Below are 27,544 nucleotides of genomic sequence, written 5' to 3'. Positions count from 1 at the left end.
CTTCAGCTCCACTCAAACCCTCCAATCCTTCAGCTCCACTCAACCCCTCCCATCCTTCAGCTCCACTCAACCCCTCCCATCCTTCAGCTCCACTCAACCCCTCCCATCCTTCAGCTCCACTCAAACCCTCCAATCCTTCAGCTCCACTCAAACTCTCCAATCCTTCAGCTCCACTCAAACCCTCCCATCCTTCAGCTCCACTCAAACCCTCCCATCTATCTCTGAACACCACCATTTCTATTTGCCAGATATTTTTCAACTGTGCTGTAATGTTTCACAAAAGTTCTGAACCTTTCTATTCTCACATTTTTGGCAAATAATTATTGTGATTCATCCTACATTGTCCCTAAAACCATTACCCCGTAGCAACATATGTGGGATACATACACACACCCACAGTCATACACACTATCCACCCTTCCCCCACAAACAACCACACCCACAGTCACACACACTATCCACCCTTCCCCCACAAACAACCACAGATGTTCAATAGTTGTTCCATCCCTGAGCCCATCTCAAGAGAAGACTTGATGTGCGAATGCATACAGAGTTGTAGTCATACTGTATACAGTTCAGACATTGTTTGGGAACTTTATCTCTAACTCATCAGCCAGATTGTTCTGGTCCATCTTCCTCAGGATCTCCAGTGTGATCTTCACAGCTCCCTCATCACAGTAGTTCTGTACCATCCTATCCACTGTGACCAGCCTGTCAGCATCCTCCAGCTGGCCCTCTGAGATGGAAGAGAAGCCCTCCACACCCTTAATCAGGTACCACTGAAATTTCTTCAGGTCGCTTCGACTCAGCTTTTCCATAGTGTCCAACAGCAGAAAATGAACCTTTGTTGTCCCTAGACACAGAAATAAAAATATGAAACATAACTAAAATATGTAAACAACAGGTTCCCTATTGTGTACTGAGTCTACCTTTAATTATTGTATTTAAGTGGAAGGCGCTTAACCACAGGAGTCGAGGTGCGACCAAACTATTAAATCCTAGTTAAAAGGAAAAGGTGTAACACTCACTAAACATTAAGTAACTAATTAGTAACTCATGTTTTCTACCTTTTATCTTTGGGATTCTAAAAAGCTAGGTTATTGTGTTTGCTGCAAAAATGTGATATTAAGGAACACAATTAAATCTCTTGGGGGAAGACGAGAAATTATATCTACCTGATGTAGCGCCACCTGGTGGTGTAACTGTGGATAAAAATAAACTGATTACAAGGGCTCCTCAAGACATTATTTCATTTGACAGACTATCCATATCATTAACAAGCGGGTATATAGTATTAAACATGAGCTAGGTTACAACGAAGGCAAGATCCAATGTCTCTGTACACCATCATTAATTTTACAACTCAGAACCACAAGGATAATTAGAGTTCTTCACATTTGATTTCCTCATAGTATCATTGTTTATGATGAGGAAACCATCGGTGATGAGACTAAGACAAGTAGAAGGTTTGATGAGAACCGTTACCTGAAGAGGGAACTTCTGTTGCGGAGACTGTGGATGAGAAAGAGAAGGTGTTGTACTATGTAGTAAAATAACGATGGATCATAATTGAATTGAATCTAATTGAATATCCGTATACCGGCATACTAGATTAGTAAGGGTTTTGATTCAATAACCTTCAGCCAACTACTAAGTGAAAACCTTGTTGTAAACCATTTCCCTGCTGAGTTATCCCCTGGGGGCGTGGCTGTAAGAGAAAACCAATGAAATGACAACACATTTCCCTGCTGAGTTATCCCCTGGGGGCGTGGCTGTAAGAGAAAACCAATGAAATGACAATACATTTCCCTGCTGAGTTATCCCCTGGGGGCGTGGCTGTAAGAGAAAACCAATGAAATGACAATACATTTCCCTGCTGAGTTATCCCCTGGGGGCGTGGCTGTAAGAGAAAACCAATGAAATGACAACACATTTACCTTTAACCAGACATTGTTAATGCTAAATAGGTCATATCAGGGTCTTGTACTGATGCTCTAAGTAAGGATACAGTATTATTCAGCAGTTTAAGGACCAGACATGAAATGGGTCTAGAATATTTATTGAGGAAATGGAATGGAAGTGAGAACGTGCATTCAGTCGGGAAATGAGAATGAACCGGATGAAGTAGAGGGATTCAGGAGGGAAATGAGACTGGACCGGATGAAGTAGAGGGATTCAGGAGGGGAGTGAGAATGGACCGGGTGAAGCAGAGGGATTCAGGAGGGGAGTGAGAATGGACCGGATGAAGTAGAGGGATTCAGGAGGGAAATGAGAATGGACCGGATGAAGTAGAGGGATTCAGGAGGGAAATGAGAATGGACCGGATGAAGCAGAGGGCTGTAGAGAAGGGATTCAGGAGGGAAATGAGAATGGACCGGATGAAGCAGAGGGATTCAGGAGGGAAATGAGAATGGACCGGATGAAGTAGAGGGCTGTAGAGAAGGGATTCAGGAGGGAAATGAGAATGGACCGGATGAAGTAGAGGGCTGTAGAGGAGGGATTCAGGAGGGAAATGAGAATGGACCGGATGAAGTAGAGGGATTCAGGAGGGGAGTGAGAATGGACCGGATGAAGTAGAGGGATTCAGGAGGGGAGTGAGAATGGACCGGATGAAGCAGAGGGATTCAGGAGGGGAGTGAGAATGGACCGGATGAAGCAGAGGGATTCAGGAGGGAAATGAGAATGGACCGGATGAAGCAGAGGGATTCAGGAGGGGAGTGAGAATGGACCGGATGAAGCAGAGGGATTCAGGAGGGAAATGAGAATGGACCGGATGAAGCAGAGGGATTCAGGAGGGAAATGAGAATGGACCGGATGAAGCAGAGGGATTCAGGAGGGAAATGAGAATGGACCGGATGAAGCAGAGGGATTCAGGAGGGGAGTGAGAATGGACCGGATGAAGCAGAGGGATTCAGGAGGGGAGTGAGAATGGACCGGATGAAGCAGAGGGATTCAGGAGGGGAGTGAGAATGGACCGGATGAAGTAGAGGGATTCAGGAGGGAAATGAGAATGGACCGGATGAAGTAGAGGGATTCAGGAGGGGAGTGAGAATGGACCGGGTGAAGCAGAGGGATTCAGGAGGGGAGTGAGAATGGACCGGGTGAAGTAGAGGGATTCAGGAGGGAAATGAGACTGGACCGGATGAAGCAGAGGGCTGTAGAGGAGGGATTCAGGAGGGGAGTGAGAATGGACCGGATGAAGCAGAGGGCTGTAGAGGAGGGATTCAGGAGGGGAGTGAGAATGGACCGGATGAAGCAGAGGGATTCAGGAGGGAAATGAGAATGGACCGGATGAAGCAGAGGGCTGTAGAGGAGGGATTCAGGAGGGAAATGAGAATGGACCGGATGAAGCAGAGGGCTGTAGAGGAGGGATTCAGGAGGGGTTCACTCTGTAGGGTTTGGCTAGGAGCCTCAGGTAGACTTCACCATCAGGCTGTGGTAGTTAGGCTACTGTGGTAAAGGCAATCACCAAAAAGAGAACTCCAAGTTAGTCGGACCCTGGAGAGGAAGTGAGACGTTTTGTACTGCAGGTGCTGAATGGTTGGCGGTGTCGCTTGATGTAGTCAAGGTGTCTGGACGAAATGCCCACAGAGTGAGCCAACCTTTGACCCCAGGACAGTAAGCAGAAGTGATGGTGGCAAAAAAAAATGAAAAAAAGTCCCTTGAAGAGAAGCTTTAAGAGGAACCAAGAAGCCAATCCCACAAGATAGAACTGCCAAAGGGATCGGAGTTGCAATCCACTGCAGGGAGAGCCTGCAGAGTTCTGTCTTACTATCCAGGTCTGTTCCCAAACAATTTGAGCTTCTACTTTTAAAAATCCACCTTTCCAGAAACAAGTCTCTCACCACTGCCACTTGTTATAGATCCCCTTCAGCCCCCAGCTGTGCCCTGGACACCATATGTGAATTGATTGCCCCCCATTATCTTCAGAGCTCGTGCTGCTAGGTTACCTAAACTGGGACATGCTTAACACCCCGGCCATTCTACAATCTATGCTTGATGCCCTCAATCTTACACAAATTATCAGTGAACCTACCAGGTACAACCCCAAATCCGTAAACACGGGCCCCCTCATAGAAATCATCCTAACCAACATGCCCTCCAAATACACCTCTGCTATCTTCAACCAGGATCTCAGCAATCACTGCCTTATTGCCGGCGTCCGTAATGGGTCTGCAGTCAAACGACCACCCTTCATCACTGTCAAACACTCCCTAAAACCCTTCCGCGAGCAGGCCTTTCTAATCGACCTGGCCCGGTTATCCTGGTAGGATATTGACCTCATTCCGTCAGTAGAGGATGCCTGGTTATTCTTTAAAAAGTGCTTTCCTCAAAATCTTAAATAAGCATGCCCCATTCAAAAATGTAGAACCAGGAACAGATATAGACCTCGGTTCACTCCAGACCTGACTGCCCTCGACCAGCACAAAAACATCCTGTGGCGTACTGCATTAGCATCGAAAAGCCCCTGCGATATTTAACTTTTCAGGGAAGTTAGGAACCAATATACACAGGCAGTTATGAAAGCAAAGGCTAGCTTTTCCAAACAGAAATGGTCCATGGAGAATAAGAGCACCTCCTCCCAGCTGCCCACTGCACTGAGGCTAGGAAACACTGTCACCACTGATAAATCCTCAATAATTTAGAATTTCAAGAAGCATTTTTCTATGGCTGGCCATGCTTTCCACCTGGCCACCCCTACCCCGGTCAACAGCCCTGCACCCCCCACAGAAACTTGCCCAAGCCTCCCCCATTTCTCCTTCACCCAAATCCAGATAGCTGATGTTCTGAAAGAGCGGCAAAATCTGGACCCCTACAAATCAGCCGGGCTAGACAATCTGGACCCTCTCTTCCAAAAATGATCCACAGAAATTGTTGCAACCCTTATTACTAGCCTGTTCAACCTCTCTTTCGTATCGTCTGATATCCCCAAAGATTGGAAAGCTGCCGCGGTCATTCCCCTCTTCAAAGGGGGAGACACTCTAGACCCAAACTGCTACAGACCTATATCTATCCTGCCATGCCTTTCCAAGGTCTTCGAAAGCCAAGTTAACAAACAGATCACCGTCCATTTCGAATCCCACCGCACCTTCTCCGCTATGCAATCTGGTTTCCGAGCTGGTCATGGGTGCACCTCAGCCACACTCAAGGTCCTAAACGATATCATAACCGCCATCGATAAGAGACAATACTGTGCAGCTGTATTCGTCAACTTGGCCAAGGCTTTCAACTCTATCAATCACCACATTCTTATCAGCAGACTCAACAGCCTTGGTTTCTCAATGGTTCACCAACTACTTCTCAGATAGACTTCAGTGTGTCAAATCGGAGGGCCTGTTCTCCAGACCTCTGACAGACTCTCTATGGGGGTGCCACAGGGTTCAATCTTCGGTCCAACTCTTTCCTCTGTATACATCAATGATGTAGCTCTTGCTGCTGGTGATTTGCTGATCCACCTCTACGCAGACGACACCATTCTGTATACTTTTGGCCCTTCTTTGGACACTGTGTTAACTAACCTTCAGACAAGCTTCAATGCCAAACAACTCTCCTTCCGTGGCCTCCAACTGCTCTTAAATGCAAGTGAAACTAAATGCATGCTCTTCAACCGATCTTCAACCACTACTCTGTACGGTTCTGACTCTCCTTCTAGCCTTACATTAAGATATGTTTGGCATTTTATTTACAAGATGTATATTTTTATAGACTACAACTATAGAATCGAATAGGCATTTGAGTTGTGACAAAAAGGGATCCCTCTACATGGGAAGACAACTCTGCTACAGGACATCCATGGGCCCTCATGGAACCATGGGCTGCACCTACTAATACTGGACACCAGGGGGAGACAGAGGAGATACTAATCATAGACTCCTCTCAGCTGAGACTTGAAACACCACCCCCAACAGTGGAAACAACAAGTTGGTATCACCAAGTGGAATCTGCTCCTCAGAACACGGAAGCAGAGCTATGGGCGTCAGTACTCTGTGACTTAGACTTAGAAGGGTGAATCAGAAGGATGTAATAAGAGAGCCATCATTGTACAGCAAATAGAGCTAACATTGTGCAGTGTGGTTGGTGGTTTCCTTTGCGAACCTCCCCTGTAAAAAGGTATATGAAGAGAGCGAAGCTCATAAAGGAGGCATGATTTCTCAGCAGCATATGAGACAAAATTCATATCGAGAATCATCGTAGGTAAATTTACTATTGCACTATACGCCTTTTGTTGGACTAATTTTGCCTAAGTACTTATAAAAGGAAACAGCCAAATACCAGTTACAATATATTGAGTCTATACACAGAGCTGGAAGTGAATAGTATTAGAATAGTGGAATTCGGATCTTAGTAGTAGTACGGAGAGAATACCAATTATGGGAGAGTGACCAAGGGACTGAGCATTTAAGGTAATTTTTTTTGTTGCTATTTAATTAATATTGTTAGAAGTGTTAACGCATTTAATATTTGCAATATTAGCTGGAATTAATATAAAGTGTATTAAGGATTGATAGAGGTGGTCCTTCTGTAGCTCAGTTGGTAGAGCATGGCGCTTGTAACGCCAGGGTAGTGGGGTTGATTCCCGGGACCACCCATACGTAGAATGTGTGCACACATGACTGTAAGTCGCTTTGGATAAAAGCGTCTGCTAAATGGCATATATTATTACATTATTATTATTATTATTATTATAGAGCACTATTGTTGTATTAAAGGAATCTGTATAACCATTGAAGTGTGATAACGTGTATAAGACAAAAAACAGAGTGATTTAATAAAAGCTAGAAACTTTGACAACTAGGCCAGTTTAACAATCTGAAGAGCAAACGCCTTTGACACTCTCACTGAACAGAAAGTGACACTGGTTATAGGCTATAGCACTAAAGAATACTTGATTGTGTGGACAATAAAAAGTATATATTTTTTATTTATTTCACCTTTATTTAACCAGGTAGGCAAGTTGAGAACAAGTTCTCATTTACAATTGCGACCTGGCAATATCAGGGATTAGAAGTTACATCCCACATATAACAATACTAGTTTCCAAGTGACTACGAGCTGACGAGCATAATAATCAATAAGAGATTACTAGGTATTGATATATAAATAATAAAAAGGACAGGTGGTTAATAAAGGAGATTTTAGTATTGAACTTGAGTAGTTAGAAGGAATATAATACTCTAAAGAACCCACGATAGACCTATAAAGGGAGTAACAACGTGAACGAAGGGACAAATCCAACTCACGCGAAGGGCCATTACGAATACATAGAAGAGTTGGTGGGGCCGCACGGCAAGGCCCTTGTTACACCGAAGTGACTAAAATCCTACAGTACTCTGCGCAGCCAGAGGCCCTTGTTACACCGAAGTGACTAAAATCCTACAGTACTCTGCCCAGCCAGAGGCCCTTGTTACACCGAAGTGACTAAAATCCTACAGTACTCTGCCCAGCCAGAGGCCCTTGTTACACCGAAGTGACTAAAATCCTACAGTACTCTGCCCAGCCAGAGGCCCTTGTTACACCGAAGTGACTAAAATCCTACAGTACTCTGCGCAGCCAGAGGCCCTTGTTACACCGAAGTGACTAAAATCCTACAGTACTCTGCCCAGCCAGAGGCCCTTGTTACACCGAAGTGACTAAAATCCTACAGTACTCTGCCCAGCCAGAGGACGGGATAGAGGCTTTTGCTGCAGGCGACGGGCAAAAGTCCGCACCGTGACAGAATATTACTGAATTCAACTCTATCAGAACATGAGTTTCATTGAATCTGACAGGTCACACTTCCAGAAACCAAAGAATATATCACTTTTCTCTGGAAACAATGTTCATTATACTCTATTAACCTTACTGCTTAGAATAAACCATTATATTTCCACCAACCATTTCATTTGTTTGGCTTTGTCTTGAAGGCTTTAGGGTAAATTTGTGCATTAAACTAATGCATTGTGGGAACTGGCGTATTTTCCCTATATTGAACAACATTTAAGTGATTAATTAAATATAACTACAGGTTTTGTTTTCCTTGTTTTCATTCATTTTAAGAGTTTGTCCTGAAAATCAATTGTTTCATCAATATTTTATATGCATGTATATAACATGTTTGGTATTTTATTTACAAGATGTATATTTGTATAGACTACAACTATAGAATCGAATAGGCATTTGAATATTACTGAATTCAACTCTATTTCCTTGAATTGCAATTCGGTATCCTGCTTATTAATTCAAATTCATGAGCCATTCTAAATTCAATTCTGAATTGACCACAGTGAAATGACTCCCTGACATTCAGGCTGATTAAAGCTGGAATCCTTAATGGTTAAACAGCCACGTCCATTTGCAATATTACAAACAAGCTACTGTAAACAACAACAATGTTTTGCCCTTGAACGTCCTTTTATGCTCAATAGAGGAGCACAATATTCACTTTAATGATGTTTACCATGCTACGCGACGCTCCGTTGCTAGGCAACAGAAACAACTGGTGGGACGGACAGTGAGTCTGCTTCCCCCTACTGCTGATATACAGTATTTGTAATCTCAATTGAATTGAGGGAGATGAAATAGATTCATGCAATTACAAAACACTATAACAGATATTTAAACACTACACAATATGACATCTTTCCCTGAGAGTGAAATGAGTCCCTGAGATTCAGGCTGATTAAGTCTGTAATGGCAGCAAAGTCAAACATAAAGGACACAGTCCTTATCTCAAGAGTTGCTCCTATTTCTCCTGATCAATCACAAAAGGAGACTAGTCCCTATTGTTGGAAAATGTCATTCATTTTAAAAGATGCTCTTAAAAATGCTGTTATATAAACATATACTCTATATCTAAACAGAGATATATCTGGTGTTCAGCCAGTACAGCTGTCCAATACAAGTCAGTTGTCTGGTAGATGTTAAGTCCAAGATGATGATTCAACATTCACCATGTTACAAATAGAAATTCAATCATCTTGTAGTCTGTAGCCAGTGTACCAGAGTATCACAGGTAGGTTGTCTGGTAGACAGTAGTCCTGATCTTGTAGTCTGTAGCCAGTGTACCAGAGTAACACAGGTAGGTTGTCTGGTAGACAGTAGCCTCACAGTGATGTCACCTTGCCTGAGTCCTGGGGCTTGTATAATAAACTACAGACTGATGGGAGTGCTGGTGAGAATGCTGTCCAATCACGTTACACACCAACCACCTCTGGTCAGGATGGCTCCTCCTCAAAGTTGCTCTCTGTCTCTTATGAATGTTTTGATATATTCTGAGGTTGTGAGGTTGTATCCATGGCTACCTGTCTCAGGTCATTTATTAGTAGTATAGTGAAATATCTCCATATGTTGTTGTATCCATGGTAACCTCTCAGGCTTTCTTCTTCTCCAGGTCTCTGACCAGGAAGTGGTCTGCTTCTCTCAGGACCTGGTAGAACTTCTCCTGGGCTTCATCCCCTTTCCTCACCACCATGCCCAGCAGGGCTTGGTTCTGTAGTGTCTTGGTGGATTTACTGACCACCTCCTCCCTCTCCTCAGCATTCAGAACCTTGTGATCCTCCAGATGCAAGAGAATGGGCTGCAAGAGTCCCAGGCGAGTTTCTAGAGCAATCCTGTGTTTTGGAATGAAGTCTTGTCCTGGGAAAGTAGGGGGTTTGGTAGGAGTGGCTGCAGGGAGAGGGGCTTGGACAGAGAGAGGAGAAAAAGGGTCTATAACCTCAAGTGTATATATTACAAATTTTAAAAGTGTGATCAACTTATATCAGACAAATATATCACAAAAATAGTATAATTCAGTTGTATTGCTCTTATAATACAGGACATCAGTAATAATCTCAGTCATTAATTATGCTCCTCTGCCCAGAGGTAGGCCTGTCTCTCCTTGGGAGTTAGGAGTTTACATTACACTGAGTAGTGCTTTACAAAACATGGACTGTTTTATCGGAACTGTTACCTTGATGTCTGTAGAAACCCTTCCACGGATATTCATGATTCACAAATAGACTGGACAGTAGGTCTAATATGGACCAGGCTATATTCTTCTTCTTCTTCAATGTCAGTTCAGCTTTTTTAATTTTGGCAGGTAAGAATACCGCAAACGTTGTGGTGTAGTTTTCGTAGTCTTTATCATTATCAAACTTTTTGTTCTGGATCAAAAAATGGACAAACATAAAACAGTGTCAGTTGAACAACATTAACTTCCTCTTGAAGTCTTTGATTCAGTCAGATCCAGCACTAACCCAGGCTACCTGACACCTGCACAGCAGATCATTGGTTTTATTTAGGTGTCGGAGGTGGAACCGCGTTGGAGTTCACATCGCTGAGCGGCTGCTCTTGTCATTGTCACAAAACCAGACCTGTATCATCCTAATCAAGGTGTATATTACAACATGTTCCATTGTTCCAACTTGTAACAAGGCTATATGGGATTATTACTAATGTCCCTCAGTGCATCTAATGGTTTTACCTCTCTGACATCATCTAAATCAAAACGATGAAGCTGCTATGCAGTTGTTGGTTATCAGGAGTTAAGGTGGATCTGATTGAGTCCAGCTGTTTTTCCTGTTATTCAGTGGATGTTGAACTATTAAACATCACTACCTTAGGTGTCACCTTATGATACCCATCAGTGGAGAGGCTGTAAATCTGATCAGGGGTCAGTTCACAGTCAGAGGTGGTTTCAATGAAGGTTTCTCTCATGCCATTCCTCCTCGCCCTCTCCTCTTGCACCTAGAGTAGAGTAGTAGATTATCTTGATGAGAGCAAAATATCTTCACAATAACAATAACTAGGATTCAGAATTCATTTCAAATCCCCGATAGGACAATAAGTCAAATGTCCGTTATGGCATTACAGTTGTCACCTTCATTAGGACAACGTTCCGCGGCAGCAACAACACATGCAGTACAGGTTCCAGTTCAGGGTCATCTGATGGATGGTAGAACAACAACACCTGGGCTTTGATAGGGAAGACAGGAGCATCCTTATCCTTGATGAGGCCATAAGCACAGAATCCATAGATGTTTATTATGACGTGTGTTTCTGTTATCTTATGAGGAGGGATAAACTCAATGTTGTCATCAGTCACATGGGCTACAGACAGGAAGTCACATCCACCACCTGGGAAATAAAAATAAAACAGCATTATTGGTTAGAAAGTAACAAGAGATAGAAAACACTACAATCACTTTTCTTATTAACTGTGTAGTTACCAGGGCAGATCTCACAGTGTGTTTGAGGTGTAGTTACCAGGGCAGATCTCACAGTGTGTTTGAGGTGTAGTTACCAGGGCAGATCTCACAGTGTGTTTGAGGTGTAGTTACCAGGGCAGATCTCACAGTGTGTTTGAGGTGTAGTTACCAGGGCAGATCTCACAGTGTGTTTGAGGTGTAGTTACCAGGGCAGATCTCACAGTGTGTTTGAGGTGTAGTTACCCGGGCAGATCTCACAGTGTGTTTGAGGTGTAGTTACCAGGGCAGATCTCACAGTGTGTTTGAGGTGTAGTTACCAGGGCAGATCTCACAGTGTGTTTGAGGTGTAGTTACCAGGGCAGATCTCACAGTGTGTTTGAGGTGTAGTTACCAGGGCAGATCTCACAGTGTGTTTGAGGTGTAGTTACCAGGGCAGATCTCACAGTGTGTTTGAGGTGTAGTTACCAGGGCAGATCTCACAGTGTGGAAGGTGTAGTTGACAGACAGACCCCTTAAGGCATCTAAACTTGAACAGAGGTCCTGCAGGTCTCTTGACACACTGGGCTAGAAGCTTCCTGTCCCAGGGGACTGTCATATAGAGCACCTCTCCTTCTCCCTCCATCCTGAACACCAGGCCTGTTATACTGCACTGGAACAGACCTGCACTGGGGCACTGGAACCTGTAGTGTATAACAAATGTATGAAATACAATGCATTTAAAATAGGAAAAGTACATCTGAGTTTGCTTGTTGTTGGTGTGTGGGAATAATTAAATATCTTAAAAGCTAAATAAATACCTGCACACTGCCAGTATCACGTTGTGTATGGAAGTTGTTTAATTAGATCTTAAATAATTGATTCTGGCAAGAGCAGTGTTGGTGTTTCTATTAAAATGACAAATGGCTTGAACTGTTCTTTAAGACTTCATATTCTTAAAGTTAAATAAGTTACATTTAAATGTATCTATTATCCTTTCATAAATGGAAAACTATAACTGTAAAAACAAGGAAGAGAAGACCAAGTTACCGGTATGTTCTATTGTCCTCCTGATCATAGTCCTCTGGTTCAAAGTCCTCAGGAAACCTCTAAAATGTCAAAACAATATATACTGAACAAATCTGTTATTATAAACTGGGTGGTTTGAGCCCTGAATGCTGATTGGCTGACAGCCGGGGTATGACAAAACATTTATTTTTACTTCTCTAATTATGTTGGTAACCAGTGTATAATAGCAGTAAGGTACCTCTGGTGTTTGTGGTATATGGCCAATATACCACGGCTAAGGGTTGTATGCAGGCTGTTTACTCCGTATCGCCTCATGTCTAAGAACAGCCCTTAGCCGTGGTATATTGGCCATATACCACACCCTTTCGGGCCTTATTGCTTAAATATTCAACTGGTCGGTCGGTGTCGAACTGTCTGTCTGTCTTTACAGCGAAGGTCTTACCTGGTGAGGGTCAGTAGTACACAGGCCCTGGTCCACTGTTCTACACTCTGTGATGTTTAACTTCTCCATGGCATTAGGGAAGCCTTATAAACTCTGTGTTGTTTAACTTCTCCATGGCATTAGGGAAGCCTTATAAACTCTGTCATGTTTAACTTCTCCATGGCATTAGGGAAGCCTTATAAACTCTGTCATGTTTAACTTCTCCATGGCATTAGGGAAGCCTTATAATCTCTGTGATGTTTAACTTCTTCATGGCATTAGGGAAGCCTTATAAACTCTGTCATGTTTAACTTCTCCATGGCATTAGGGAAGCCTTATAAACTCTGTCATGTTTAACTTCTCCATGGCATTAGGGAAGCCTTATAAACTCTGTCATGTTTAACTTCTCCATGGCATTAGGGAAGCCTTATAAACTCTGTCATGTTTAACTTCTCCATGGCATTAGGGAAGCCTTATAAACTCTGTCATGTTTAACTCCTACATGGGAATTAAGCAAGTTGTCAGTACTCTGACTTGTTCCTCACTCCAATTGAACCCTTGCTAGATGAAAGCCAACTAGAAGAGGATTTCATTTGGTGACTCTCTTTCTGTTGGTCATTGTTAGTCAGCTTGTCTCCATGTCTTTTAGCAGGTATTGTTGTTGTGAACCCAAACATTCCCTCTCCTCCTCACCTCTCTCTCTATCTTCTTTGACAGATCGTCCCAGTTCATCTTCTTCAGGATCTCCGGTGTGATCTCCACAGCTTCCTCAGGGCCGGAGGGTTCTCATTGTGTGAAGTAAAGATGCACTCAATCAATGTAGCTATAAACAACTAATGGAACTTTTAAAGAACAGATTCATGTTGTTTTACCTGTGTGATCACTCTGTAACTTCTCAGTGAGATCATGGTCATTCATCCACCTCAGGATGCTCAGTGTGATCTTCACAGCTCTCTCAGGGTCGTATATCTTCATCATCAGATCCACTGTGACCTGTCTGTCAGTGTTCTCCAGCTGGCTCTTTGGCATGGGAGGAAAGCCAAGCCGCTTGCCACTAGTCAGGTGGTTTTGAAATGTCTTCAGCTCGTTTATGTTCAGCTCCTCCAGAGAGTTCAGCAGCCAAGCTGGAAAATATATAGAGAGAGATGTCCTACATGTCAGATGGAGAGAGAGAGATGTCCTACATGTCAGATAGAGAGAGAGAGAGATGTCCTACATGTCAGATAGAGAGAGAGAGAGATGTCCTACATGTCAGATAGAGAGAGAGATGTCCTACATGTCAGATAGAGAGAGAGAGAGATGTCCTACATGTCAGATAGAGAGAGAGAGAGAGATGTCCTACATGTCAGATAGAGAGAGAGAGATGTCCTACATGTCAGATAGAGAGAGAGATGTCCTACATGTCAGATAGAGAGAGAGAGAGATGTCCTACATGTCAGATAGAGAGAGAGAGAGAGATGTCCTACATGTCAGATAGAGAGAGATGTTCTACATGTCAGATAGAGAGAGAGAGATGTCCTACATGTCAGATAGAGAGAGAGAGATGTCCTACATGTCAGATAGAGAGAGAGATGTCCTACATGTCAGATAGAGAGAGAGAGAGATGTCCTACATGTCAGATAGAGAGAGAGAGAGATGTCCTACATGTCAGATAGAGAGAGAGAGATGTCCTACATGTCAGATAGAGAGAGAGAGATGTCCTACATGTCAGATAGAGAGAGAGATGTCCTACATGTCAGAGAGAGAGAGAGAGAGAGATGTCCTACATGTCAGATAGAGAGAGATGTCCTACATGTCAGATAGAGAGAGAGATATGTCCTACATGTCAGATAGAGAGAGAGATGTCCTACATGTCAGATAGAGAGAGAGATGTCCTACATGTCAGAGAGAGAGATGTCCTACATGTCAGATAGAGAGAGAGAGATGTCCTACATGTCAGATAGAGAGAGAGATGTCCTACATGTCAGATAGAGAGAGAGATGTCCTACATGTCAGATGGAGAGAGAGATGTCCTACATGTCAGAGAGAGAGAGATGTCCTACATGTCAGAGAGAGAGAGATGTCCTACATGTCAGATGGAGAGAGATGTCCTACTTGTCAGATAGAGAGAGAGATGTCCTACATGTCAGATAGAGAGAGAGAGATGTCCTACATGTCAGATAGAGAGAGAGATGTCCTACATGTCAGATAGAGAGAGAGATGTCCTACATGTCAGATAGAGAGAGAGAGAGAGATGTCCTACATGTCAGATGGAGAGAGAGAGAGATGTCCTACATGTCAGATAGAGAGAGAGAGATGTCCTACATGTCAGATAAAGAGAGAGAGATGTCCTACATGTCAGATAGAGAGAGAGAGAGATGTCCTACATGTCAGATAGAGAGAGAGAGAGATGTCCTACATGTCAGATAGAGAGAGAGAGATGTCCTACATGTCAGATAGAGAGAGAGATGTCCTACATGTCAGAGAGAGAGAGAGAGAGATGTCCTACATGTCAGATAGAGAGAGAGATGTCCTACATGTCAGAGAGAGAGAGAGAGAGATGTCCTACATGTCAGATGGAGAGAGAGATGTCCTACATGTCAGAGAGAGAGATGTACTACATGTCAGAGAGAGAGAGAGAGAGAGATGTCCTACATGTCAGATGGAGAGAGAGATGTCCTACATGTCAGATAGAGAGAGAGAGATGTCCTACATGTCAGATAGAGAGAGAGAGAGAGAGATGTCCTACATGTCAGATAGAGAGAGAGAGAGAGATGTCCTACATGTCAGATAGAGAGAGAGAGAGAGATGTCCTACATGTCAGATAGAGAGAGAGATGTCCTACATGTCAGATAGAGAGAGAGAGATGTCCTACATGTCAGATAGAGAGAGAGAGAGATGTCCTACATGTCAGATAGAGAGAGAGAGATGTCCTACATGTCAGATAGAGAGAGAGAGAGAGAGAGATGTCCTACATGTCAGATAGAGAGAGAGAGAGAGATGTCCTACATGTCAGATAGAGAGAGAGAGAGAGAGATGTCCTACATGTCAGATAGAGAGAGAGATGTCCTACATGTCAGATAGAGAGAGAGAGAGATGTCCTACATGTCAGATAGAGAGAGAGAGAGATGTCCTACATGTCAGATAGAGAGAGAGATGTCCTACATGTCAGATAGAGAGAGAGAGATGTCCTACATGTCAGATAGAGAGAGAGAGATGTCCTACATGTCAGATAGAGAGAGATGTCCTACATGTCAGATAGAGAGAGAGAGATGTCCTACATGTCAGACAGAGAGAGAGAGAGATGTCCTACATGTCAGATAGAGAGAGAGAGAGATGTCCTACATGTCAGATAGAGAGAGAGAGATGTCCTACATGTCAGATAGAGAGAGAGAGAGATGTCCTACATGTCAGATAGAGAGAGAGAGAGAGAGAGATGTCCTACATGTCAGATAGAGAGAGAGAGAGATGTCCTACATGTCAGATAGAGAGAGAGATGTCCTACATGTCAGATAGAGAGATGTCCTACATGTCAGATAGAGAGAGAGAGATGTCCTACATGTCAGATAGAGAGAGAGAGAGAGAGATGTCCTACATGTCAGATAGAGAGAGAGAGATGTCCTACATGTCAGATAGAGAGAGAGAGATGTCCTACATGTCAGATAGAGAGAGAGAGATGTCCTACATGTCAGATAGAGAGAGAGAGATGTCCTACATGTCAGATAGAGAGAGAGAGAGATGTCCTACATGTCAGATAGAGAGAGAGAGAGATGTCCTACATGTCAGATAGAGAGAGAGAGATGTCCTACATGTCAGATAGAGAGAGAGATGTCCTACATGTCAGAGAGAGAGAGAGAGAGATGTCCTACATGTCAGATAGAGAGAGATGTCCTACATGTCAGATAGAGAGAGAGATATGTCCTACATGTCAGATAGAGAGAGAGATGTCCTACATGTCAGATAGAGAGAGAGATGTCCTACATGTCAGAGAGAGAGATGTCCTACATGTCAGATAGAGAGAGAGAGATGTCCTACATGTCAGATAGAGAGAGAGATGTCCTACATGTCAGATAGAGAGAGAGATGTCCTACATGTCAGATGGAGAGAGAGATGTCCTACATGTCAGAGAGAGAGATGTCCTACATGTCAGAGAGAGAGAGATGTCCTACATGTCAGAGAGAGAGAGATGTCCTACATGTCAGATGGAGAGAGATGTCCTACTTGTCAGATAGAGAGAGAGATGTCCTACATGTCAGATAGAGAGAGAGAGATGTCCTACATGTCAGATAGAGAGAGAGATGTCCTACATGTCAGATAGAGAGAGAGATGTCCTACATGTCAGATAGAGAGAGAGAGATGTCCTACATGTCAGATGGAGAGAGAGATGTCCTACATGTCAGATAGAGAGAGATGTCCTACATGTCAGATAGAGAGAGAGAGATGTCCTACATGTCAGATAGAGAGAGAGAGATGTCCTACATGTCAGATAGAGAGAGAGAGAGATGTCCTACATGTCAGATAGAGAGAGAGAGATGTTCTACATGTCAGATAGAGAGAGAGAGATGTCCTACATGTCAGATAGAGAGAGAGAGATGTCCTACATGTCAGATAGAGAGAGAGAGATGTCCTACATGTCAGATAGAGAGAGAGATGTCCTACATGTCAGATAGAGAGAGAGATGTCCTACATGTCAGATAGAGAGAGAGAGATGTCCTACATGTCAGATAGAGAGAGAGAGATGTCCTACATGTCAGATAGAGAGAGAGAGATGTCCTACATGTCAGAGAGAGAGAGAGATGTCCTACATGTCAGATAGAGAGAGAGATGTCCTACATGTCAGATAGAGAGAGAGATATGTCCTACATGTCAGATAGAGAGAGAGATGTCCTACATGTCAGATAGAGAGAGAGATGTCCTACATGTCAGAGAGAGAGATGTCCTACATGTCAGATAGAGAGAGAGAGATGTCCTACATGTCAGATAGAGAGAGAGAGAGAGATGTCCTACATGTCAGATAGAGAGAGAGATGTCCTACATGTCAGATAGAGAGAGAGAGATGTCCTACATGTCAGATGGAGAGAGAGATGTCCTACATGTCAGAGAGAGAGATGTACTACATGTCAGAGAGAGAGAGAGAGAGATGTCCTACATGTCAGATGGAGAGAGAGATGTCCTACATGTCAGAGAGAGAGAGATGTCCTACATGTCAGATAGAGAGAGAGATGTCCTACATGTCAGATAGAGAGAGAGAGAGATGTCCTACATGTCAGATAGAGAGAGAGAGATGTCCTACATGTCAGATAGAGAGAGAGATGTCCTACATGTCAGATAGAGAGAGAGATGTCCTACATGTCAGATAGAGAGAGAGAGAGATGTCCTACATGTCAGATAGAGAGAGAGAGAGATGTCCTACATGTCAGATAGAGAGAGAGAGAGATGTCCTACATGTCAGATAGAGAGAGAGAGATGTCCTACATGTCAGACAGAGAGAGAGAGAGATGTCCTACATGTCAGATAGAGAGAGAGAGAGATGTCCTACATGTCAGATAGAGAGAGAGAGATGTCCTACATGTCAGATAGAGAGAGAGAGAGATGTCCTACATGTCAGATAGAGAGAGAGAGATGTTCTACATGTCAGATAGAGAGAGAGAGATGTCCTACATGTCAGATAGAGAGAGAGATGTCCTACATGTCAGATAGAGAGAGAGAGATGTCCTACATGTCAGATAGAGAGAGAGAGAGATGTCCTACATGTCAGATAGAGAGAGAGAGATGTCCTACATGTCAGATAGAGAGAGAGATGTCCTACATGTCAGAGAGAGAGAGAGAGAGATGTCCTACATGTCAGATAGAGAGAGAGATGTCCTACATGTCAGATAGAGAGAGAGATATGTCCTACATGTCAGATAGAGAGAGAGATGTCCTACATGTCAGATAGAGAGAGAGATGTCCTACATGTCAGAGAGAGAGATGTCCTACATGTCAGATAGAGAGAGAGAGATGTCCTACATGTCAGATAGAGAGAGAGAGAGAGATGTCCTACATGTCAGATAGAGAGAGAGATGTCCTACATGTCAGATAGAGAGAGAGAGATGTCCTACATGTCAGATGGAGAGAGAGATGTCCTACATGTCAGAGAGAGAGATGTACTACATGTCAGAGAGAGAGAGAGAGAGAGATGTCCTACATGTCAGATGGAGAGAGAGATGTCCTACATGTCAGATAGAGAGAGAGAGATGTCCTACATGTCAGATAGAGAGAGAGAGAGAGAGATGTCCTACATGTCAGATAGAGAGAGAGAGAGAGATGTCCTACATGTCAGATAGAGAGAGAGATGTCCTACATGTCAGATAGAGAGAGAGATGTCCTACATGTCAGATAGAGAGAGAGATGTCCTACATGTCAGATAGAGAGAGAGAGATGTCCTACATGTCAGATAGAGAGAGAGAGATGTCCTACATGTCAGATAGAGAGAGAGAGATGTCCTACATGTCAGATAGAGAGATGTCCTACATGTCAGATAGAGAGAGAGAGATGTCCTACATGTCAGACAGAGAGAGAGAGAGATGTCCTACATGTCAGATAGAGAGAGAGAGAGATGTCCTACATGTCAGATAGAGAGAGAGAGATGTCCTACATGTCAGATAGAGAGAGAGAGAGATGTCCTACATGTCAGAGAGAGAGAGAGATGTTCTACATGTCAGATAGAGAGAGAGAGATGTCCTACATGTCAGATAGAGAGAGAGAGATGTCCTACATGTCAGATAGAGAGAGAGAGATGTCCTACATGTCAGATAGAGAGAGAGAGAGATGTCCTACATGTCAGATAGAGAGAGAGAGATGTCCTACATGTCAGATAGAGAGAGAGATGTCCTACATGTCAGAGAGAGAGAGAGAGAGATGTCCTACATGTCAGATAGAGAGAGAGATGTCCTACATGTCAGATAGAGAGAGAGATATGTCCTACATGTCAGATAGAGAGAGAGATGTCCTACATGTCAGATAGAGAGAGAGATGTCCTACATGTCAGAGAGAGAGATGTCCTACATGTCAGATAGAGAGAGAGAGATGTCCTACATGTCAGATAGAGAGAGAGATGTCCTACATGTCAGATAGAGAGAGAGATGTCCTACATGTCAGATGGAGAGAGAGATGTCCTACATGTCAGAGAGAGAGATGTCCTACATGTCAGAGAGAGAGATGTCCTACATGTCAGAGAGAGAGAGATGTCCTACATGTCAGATGGAGAGAGATGTCCTACTTGTCAGATAGAGAGAGAGATGTCCTACATGTCAGATAGAGAGAGAGAGATGTCCTACATGTCAGATAGAGAGAGAGATGTCCTACATGTCAGATAGAGAGAGAGAGATGTCCTACATGTCAGATAGAGAGAGAGAGATGTCCTACATGTCAGATAGAGAGAGAGAGATGTCCTACATGTCAGATAGAGAGAGAGATGTCCTACATGTCAGATAGAGAGAGAGAGATGTCCTACATGTCAGATAGAGAGAGATGTCCTACATGTCAGATAGAGAGAGAGAGATGTCCTACATGTCAGATAGAGAGAGAGAGATGTCCTACATGTCAGATAGAGAGAGAGAGATGTCCTACATGTCAGATAGAGAGAGAGAGATGTCCTACATGTCAGATAGAGAGAGAGAGAGAGATGTCCTACATGTCAGATAGAGAGAGAGAGAGATGTCCTACATGTCAGATAGAGAGAGAGATGTCCTACATGTCAGATAGAGAGAGAGAGATGTCCTACATGTCAGATAGAGAGAGAGAGATGTCCTACATGTCAGATAGAGAGAGAGATGTCCTACATGTCAGAGAGAGAGAGAGAGATGTCCTACATGTCAGATAGAGAGAGAGATGTCCTACATGTCAGATAGAGAGAGAGATATGTCCTACATGTCAGATAGAGAGAGAGATGTCCTACATGTCAGATAGAGAGAGAGATATGTCCTACATGTCAGAGAGAGAGATGTCCTACATGTCAGATAGAGAGAGAGATGTCCTACATGTCAGATAGAGAGAGAGATGTCCTACATGTCAGATAGAGAGAGAGAGATGTTCTACATGTCAGATAGAGAGAGAGAGATGTCCTACATGTCAGATAGAGAGAGAGAGATGTCCTACATGTCAGATAGAGAGAGAGAGATGTCCTACATGTCAGATAGAGAGAGAGAGAGATGTCCTACATGTCAGATAGAGAGAGAGAGAGATGTTCTACATGTCAGATAGAGAGAGAGATGTCCTACATGTCAGATAGAGAGAGAGAGATGTCCTACATGTCAGATAGAGAGAGAGATGTCCTACATGTCAGAGAGAGAGAGAGATGTCCTACATGTGAGATAGAGAGAGAGATGTCCTACATGTCAGATAGAGAGAGAGATATGTCCTACATGTCAGATAGAGAGAGAGATGTCCTACATGTCAGATAGAGAGAGAGATGTCCTACATGTCAGAGAGAGAGATGTCCTACATGTCAGATAGAGAGAGAGAGATGTCCTACATGTCAGATAGAGAGAGAGATGTCCTACATGTCAGATAGAGAGAGAGATGTCCTACATGTCAGATGGAGAGAGAGATGTCCTACATGTCAGAGAGAGAGAGATGTCCTACATGTCAGAGAGAGAGAGATGTCCTACATGTCAGAGAGAGAGATGTCCTACATGTCAGATGGAGAGAGATGTCCTACTTGTCAGATAGAGAGAGAGATGTCCTACATGTCAGATAGAGAGAGAGAGATGTCCTACATGTCAGATAGAGAGAGAGATGTCCTACATGTCAGATAGAGAGAGAGATGTCCTACATGTCAGATAGAGAGAGAGATGTCCTACATGTCAGATAGAGAGAGAGAGAGATGTCCTACATGTCAGATAGAGAGAGAGAGATGTCCTACATGTCAGATAGAGAGAGAGAGATGTCCTACATGTCAGATAGAGAGAGAGAGATGTCCTACATGTCAGATAGAGAGAGAGATGTCCTACATGTCAGATAGAGAGAGAGAGATGTCCTACATGTCAGATAGAGAGAGAGATGTCCTACATGTCAGATAGAGAGAGAGAGATGTCCTACATGTCAGATAGAGAGAGAGATGTCCTACATGTCAGATAGAGAGAGAGAGATGTCCTACATGTCAGATAGAGAGAGAGAGATGTCCTACATGTCAGATAGAGAGAGAGATGTCCTACATGTCAGATAGAGAGAGAGATGTCCTACATGTCAGATAGAGAGAGAGATGTCCTACATGTCAGAGAGAGAGATGTCCTACATGTCAGATAGAGAGAGAGAGATGTCCTACATGTCAGATAGAGAGAGAGATGTCCTACATGTCAGATGGAGAGAGAGATGTCCTACATGTCAGAGAGAGAGATGTCCTACATGTCAGAGAGAGAGAGATGTCCTACATGTCAGATGGAGAGAGATGTCCTACTTGTCAGATAGAGAGAGATGTCCTACATGTGAGAGAGAGAGATGTCCTACATGTCAGATAGAGAGAGAGATGTCCTACATGTCAGATAGAGAGAGAGATGTCCTACATGTCAGAGAGAGAGATGTCCTACATGTCAGATAGAGAGAGAGAGATGTCCTACATGTCAGATAGAGAGAGAGATGTCCTACATGTCAGATAGAGAGAGAGATGTCCTACATGTCAGATAGAGAGAGAGAGATGTCCTACATGTCAGATAGAGAGAGAGAGATGTCCTACATGTCAGATAGAGAGAGATGTCCTACATGTCAGATAGAGAGAGAGAGATGTCCTACATGTCAGATAGAGAGAGAGATGTCCTACATGTCAGATAGAGAGAGAGATGTCCTACATGTCAGATAGAGAGAGAGAGATGTCCTACATGTCAGATAGAGAGAGAGATGTCCTACATGTCAGATAGAGAGAGAGAGATGTCCTACATGTCAGATAGAGAGAGAGAGATGTCCTACATGTCAGATAGAGAGAGAGATGTCCTACATGTCAGATAGAGAGAGAGAGATGTCCTACATGTCAGATAGAGAGAGAGATGTCCTACACATGTCAGATAGAGAGAGAGAGATGTCCTACATGTCAGATAGAGAGAGAGATGTCCTACATGTCAGATAGAGAGAGAGATGTCCTACATGTCAGATAGAGAGAGAGAGATGTCCTACATGTCAGATAGAGAGAGAGATGTCCTACATGTCAGATAGAGAGAGAGATGTCCTACATGTCAGATAGAGAGAGAGAGATGTCCTACATGTCAGATAGAGAGAGAGAGATGTCCTACATGTCAGATAGAGAGAGATGTCCTACATGTCAGATAGAGAGAGAGATGTCCTACATGTCAGATAGAGAGAGAGAGATGTCCTACATGTCAGATAGAGAGAGAGAGAGATGTCCTACATGTCAGATAGAGAGAGAGAGATGTCCTACATGTCAGATGATGTCAGATAGAGAGAGAGATGTCCTACATGTCAGATAGAGAGAGAGAGATGTCCTACATGTCAGATAGAGAGAGAGAGATGTCCTACATGTCAGATAGAGAGAGAGAGATGTCCTACATGTCAGATAGAGAGAGAGATGTCCTACATGTCAGATAGAGAGATGTAGAGAGAGATGTCCTACATGTCAGATAGAGAGAGAGAGATGTCCTACATGTCAGATAGAGAGAGAGATGTCCTACATGTCAGATAGAGAGAGAGATGTCCTACATGTCAGAGAGAGAGAGATGTCCTACATGTCAGATAGAGAGAGAGAGATGTCCTACATGTCAGATAGAGAGAGAGAGATGTCCTACATGTCAGAGAGAGAGAGATGTCCTACATGTCAGAGAGAGAGATGTCCTACATGTCAGATAGAGAGAGAGATGTCCTACATGTCAGAGAGAGAGAGATGTCCTACATGTCAGATATGTCAGAGAGAGAGAGATGTCCTACATGTCAGATAGAGAGAGAGAGATGTCCTACATGTCAGATAGAGAGAGAGAGATGTCCTACATGTCAGATAGAGAGAGATGTCCTACATGTCAGATAGAGAGAGAGAGATGTCCTACATGTCAGATAGAGAGAGAGATGTCCTACATGTCAGATAGAGAGAGAGATGTCCTACATGTCAGATAGAGAGAGAGAGATGTCCTACATGTCAGATAGAGAGAGAGAGATGTCCTACATGTCAGATAGAGAGAGAGATGTCCTACATGTCAGATAGAGAGAGAGATGTCCTACATGTCAGAGAGAGAGAGAGATGTCCTACATGTCAGAGAGAGAGAGATGTCCTACATGTCAGAGAGAGAGATGTCCTACATGTCAGATAGAGAGAGAGAGAGATGTCCTACATGTCAGATAGAGAGAGAGAGATGTCCTACATGTCAGAGAGAGATGTCCTACATGTCAGAGAGATGTCCTACATGTCAGATAGAGAGAGAGAGATGTCCTACATGTCAGATGGAGAGAGAGATGTCCTACATGTCAGATAGAGAGAGAGAGATGTCCTACATGTCAGATAGAGAGAGAGAGATGTCCTACATGTCAGATAGAGATGTCCTACATGTCAGATGGAGAGAGAGATGTCCTACATGTCAGATGGAGAGAGAGATGTCCTACATGTCAGAGAGAGAGATGTCCTACATGTCAGATGGAGAGAGAGATGTCCTACATGTCAGAGAGAGAGATGTCCTACATGTCAGATAGAGAGAGAGAGAGATGTCCTACATGTCAGATAGAGAGAGAGAGATGTCCTACATGTCAGATAGAGAGAGAGATGTCCTACATGTCAGATAGAGAGAGAGAGATGTCCTACATGTCAGATAGAGAGAGAGAGATGTCCTACATGTCAGATAGAGAGAGAGATGTCCTACATGTCAGATAGAGAGAGAGAGATGTCCTACATGTCAGATAGAGAGAGAGAGAGATGTCCTACATGTCAGATAGAGAGAGAGAGAGATGTCCTACATGTCAGATAGAGAGAGAGAGAGATGTCCTACATGTCAGATAGAGAGAGAGAGATGTCCTACATGTCAGATAGAGAGAGAGAGATGTCCTACATGTCAGATAGAGAGAGAGAGATGTCCTACATGTCAGATAGAGAGAGAGATATGTCCTACATGTCAGATGGAGAGAGAGATGTCCTACATGTCAGATGGAGAGAGAGATGTCCTACATGTCAGATAGAGAGAGAGATGTCCTACATGTCAGATGGAGAGAGAGATGTCCTACATGTCAGATAGAGATGTCCTACATGTCAGATGGAGAGAGAGATGTCCTACATGTCAGATGGAGAGAGAGATGTCCTACATGTCAGAGAGAGAGATGTCCTACATGTCAGATAGAGAGAGAGAGATGTCCTACATGTCAGATAGAGAGAGAGAGATGTCCTACATGTCAGATGGAGAGAGAGAGAGAGAGATGTCCTACATGTCAGAGAGAGAGAGATGTCCTACATGTCAGATAGAGAAAGATGTCCTACATGTCAGAGAGAGAGAGATGTCCTACATGTCAGATAGAGAAAGATGTCCTACATGTCAGATGGAGAGAGAGATGTCCTACATGTCAGAGAGAGAGAGATGTCCTACATGTCAGATAGAGAAAGATGTCCTACATGTCAGAGAGAGAGAGATGTCCTACATGTCAGAGAGAGAGAGATGTCCTACATGTCAGATAGAGAAAGATGTCCTACATGTCAGATGGAGAGAGAGATGTCCTACATGTCAGATGGAGAGAGAGATGTCCTACATGTCAGATGGAGAGAGAGATGTCCTACATGTCAGAGAGAGAGATGTCCTACATGTCAGATAGAGAGAGAGATGTCCTACATGTCAGATAGAGAGAGAGAGATGTCCTACATGTCAGATGGAGAGAGAGAGAGAGATGTCCTACATGTCAGAGAGAGAGAGATGTCCTACATGTCAGATAGAGAAAGATGTCCTACATGTCAGAGAGAGAGAGATGTCCTACATGTCAGATAGAGAAAGATGTCCTACATGTCAGATGGAGAGAGAGATGTCCTACATGTCAGAGAGAGAGAGATGTCCTACATGTCAGATAGAGAAAGATGTCCTACATGTCAGAGAGAGAGAGATGTCCTACATGTCAGAGAGAGAGAGATGTCCTACATGTCAGATAGAGAAAGATGTCCTACATGTCAGATGGAGAGAGAGATGTCCTACATGTCAGAGAGAGAGAGAGAGATGTCCTACATGTCAGATAGAGAGAGAGAGATGTCCTACATGTCAGAGAGAGAGATGTCCTACATGTCAGATAGAGAGAGAGAGATGTCCTACATGTCAGATAGAGAGAGAGATGTCCTACATGTCAGATAGAGAGAGAGAGAGATGTCCTACATGTCAGATAGAGAGAGAGATGTCCTACATGTCAGATAGAGAGAGAGATGTCCTACATGTCAGATAGAGAGAGAGAGATGTCCTACATGTCAGATAGAGAGAGAGATGTCCTACATGTCAGATAGAGAGAGAGATGTCCTACATGTCAGATAGAGAGAGAGAGAGATGTCCTACATGTCAGATAGAGAGAGAGAGAGATGTCCTACATGTCAGATAGAGAGAGAGAGAGATGTCCTACATGTCAGATAGAGAGAGAGATATGTCCTACATGTCAGATGGAGAGAGAGATGTCCTACATGTCAGATGGAGAGAGAGATGTCCTACATGTCAGATAGAGAGAGAGATGTCCTACATGTCAGATGGAGAGAGAGATGTCCTACATGTCAGATAGAGATGTCCTACATGTCAGATGGAGAGAGAGATGTCCTACATGTCAGATGGAGAGAGAGATGTCCTACATGTCAGAGAGAGAGATGTCCTACATGTCAGATAGAGAGAGAGAGATGTCCTACATGTCAGATAGAGAGAGAGAGATGTCCTACATGTCAGATGGAGAGAGAGAGAGAGAGATGTCCTACATGTCAGAGAGAGAGAGATGTCCTACATGTCAGATAGAGAAAGATGTCCTACATGTCAGAGAGAGAGAGATGTCCTACATGTCAGATAGAGAAAGATGTCCTACATGTCAGATGGAGAGAGAGATGTCCTACATGTCAGAGAGAGAGATGTCCTACATGTCAGATAGAGAAAGATGTCCTACATGTCAGAGAGAGAGAGATGTCCTACATGTCAGAGAGAGAGAGATGTCCTACATGTCAGATAGAGAAAGATGTCCTACATGTCAGATGGAGAGAGAGATGTCCTACATGTCAGATGGAGAGAGAGATGTCCTACATGTCAGATGGAGAGAGAGATGTCCTACATGTCAGAGAGAGAGATGTCCTACATGTCAGATAGAGAGAGAGAGATGTCCTACATGTCAGATAGAGAGAGAGAGAGATGTCCTACATGTCAGATGGAGAGAGAGAGAGAGAGATGTCCTACATGTCAGAGAGAGAGAGAGATGTCCTACATGTCAGATAGAGAAAGATGTCCTACATGTCAGAGAGAGAGAGATGTCCTACATGTCAGATAGAGAAAGATGTCCTACATGTCAGATGGAGAGAGAGATGTCCTACATGTCAGAGAGAGAGAGATGTCCTACATGTCAGATAGAGAGAAAGATGTCCTACATGTCAGAGAGAGAGAGATGTCCTACATGTCAGAGAGAGAGAGATGTCCTACATGTCAGATAGAGAAAGATGTCCTACATGTCAGATGGAGAGAGAGATGTCCTACATGTCAGAGAGAGAGAGAGATGTCCTACATGTCAGATAGAGAGAGAGATGTCCTACATGTCAGAGAGAGAGATGTCCTACATGTCAGATAGAGAGAGAGAGATGTCCTACATGTCAGATAGAGAGAGAGATGTCCTACATGTCAGATAGAGAGAGAGAGAGATGTCCTACATGTCAGATAGAGAGAGAGAGATGTCCTACATGTCAGATAGAGAGAGAGAGATGTCCTACATGTCAGATAGAGAGAGAGATGTCCTACATGTCAGATAGAGAGAGAGATGTCCTACATGTCAGATAGAGAGAGAGATGTCCTACATG

At 43.5% G+C, this 27,544-nt stretch overlaps 1 protein-coding gene across 6 annotated transcripts in view; it reads right to left on the bottom strand.

Annotated features, from left to right (window-relative positions):
• Positions 1-671: 671 nt before the first annotated feature.
• The window catches only part of LOC118378724 (uncharacterized), an 89,527-nt gene continuing 62,654 nt past the window's right edge, over positions 672-27,544 (bottom strand). For 5 of the 6 annotated variants that reach the window (XM_052528517.1, XM_052528516.1, XM_052528518.1 and 2 more), the window contains 8 exons: positions 13,467-13,718; positions 13,288-13,379; positions 12,195-12,253; positions 11,634-11,848; positions 10,841-11,097; positions 10,579-10,707; positions 9,932-10,124; positions 2,044-9,660 (listed from right to left, as the gene is read on the bottom strand). In XM_052528517.1, the coding sequence (XP_052384477.1) occupies positions 9,350-9,660; positions 9,932-10,124; positions 10,579-10,707; positions 10,841-11,097; positions 11,634-11,848; positions 12,195-12,253; positions 13,288-13,379; positions 13,467-13,718 (1,508 nt within the window). In that variant the 3' untranslated portion in view covers positions 2,044-9,349. Of the gene's footprint in view, positions 854-1,175; positions 1,203-1,485; positions 1,513-2,043; positions 9,661-9,931; positions 10,125-10,578; positions 10,708-10,840; positions 11,098-11,633; positions 11,849-12,194; positions 12,254-13,287; positions 13,380-13,466; positions 13,719-27,544 lie in introns of those variants that run through there. The other variant, XM_052528522.1, reaches the window with a different exon arrangement.

This window comes from Oncorhynchus keta, chromosome 10 (assembly GCF_023373465.1).
Source record: "Oncorhynchus keta strain PuntledgeMale-10-30-2019 chromosome 10, Oket_V2, whole genome shotgun sequence".
In the NCBI taxonomy this organism is placed as follows: domain Eukaryota; kingdom Metazoa; phylum Chordata; class Actinopteri; order Salmoniformes; family Salmonidae; genus Oncorhynchus; species Oncorhynchus keta.
The sequence above is the reverse complement of the archived record's forward strand: the minus strand, read 5'-3'. Positions and strand labels throughout refer to the sequence as shown.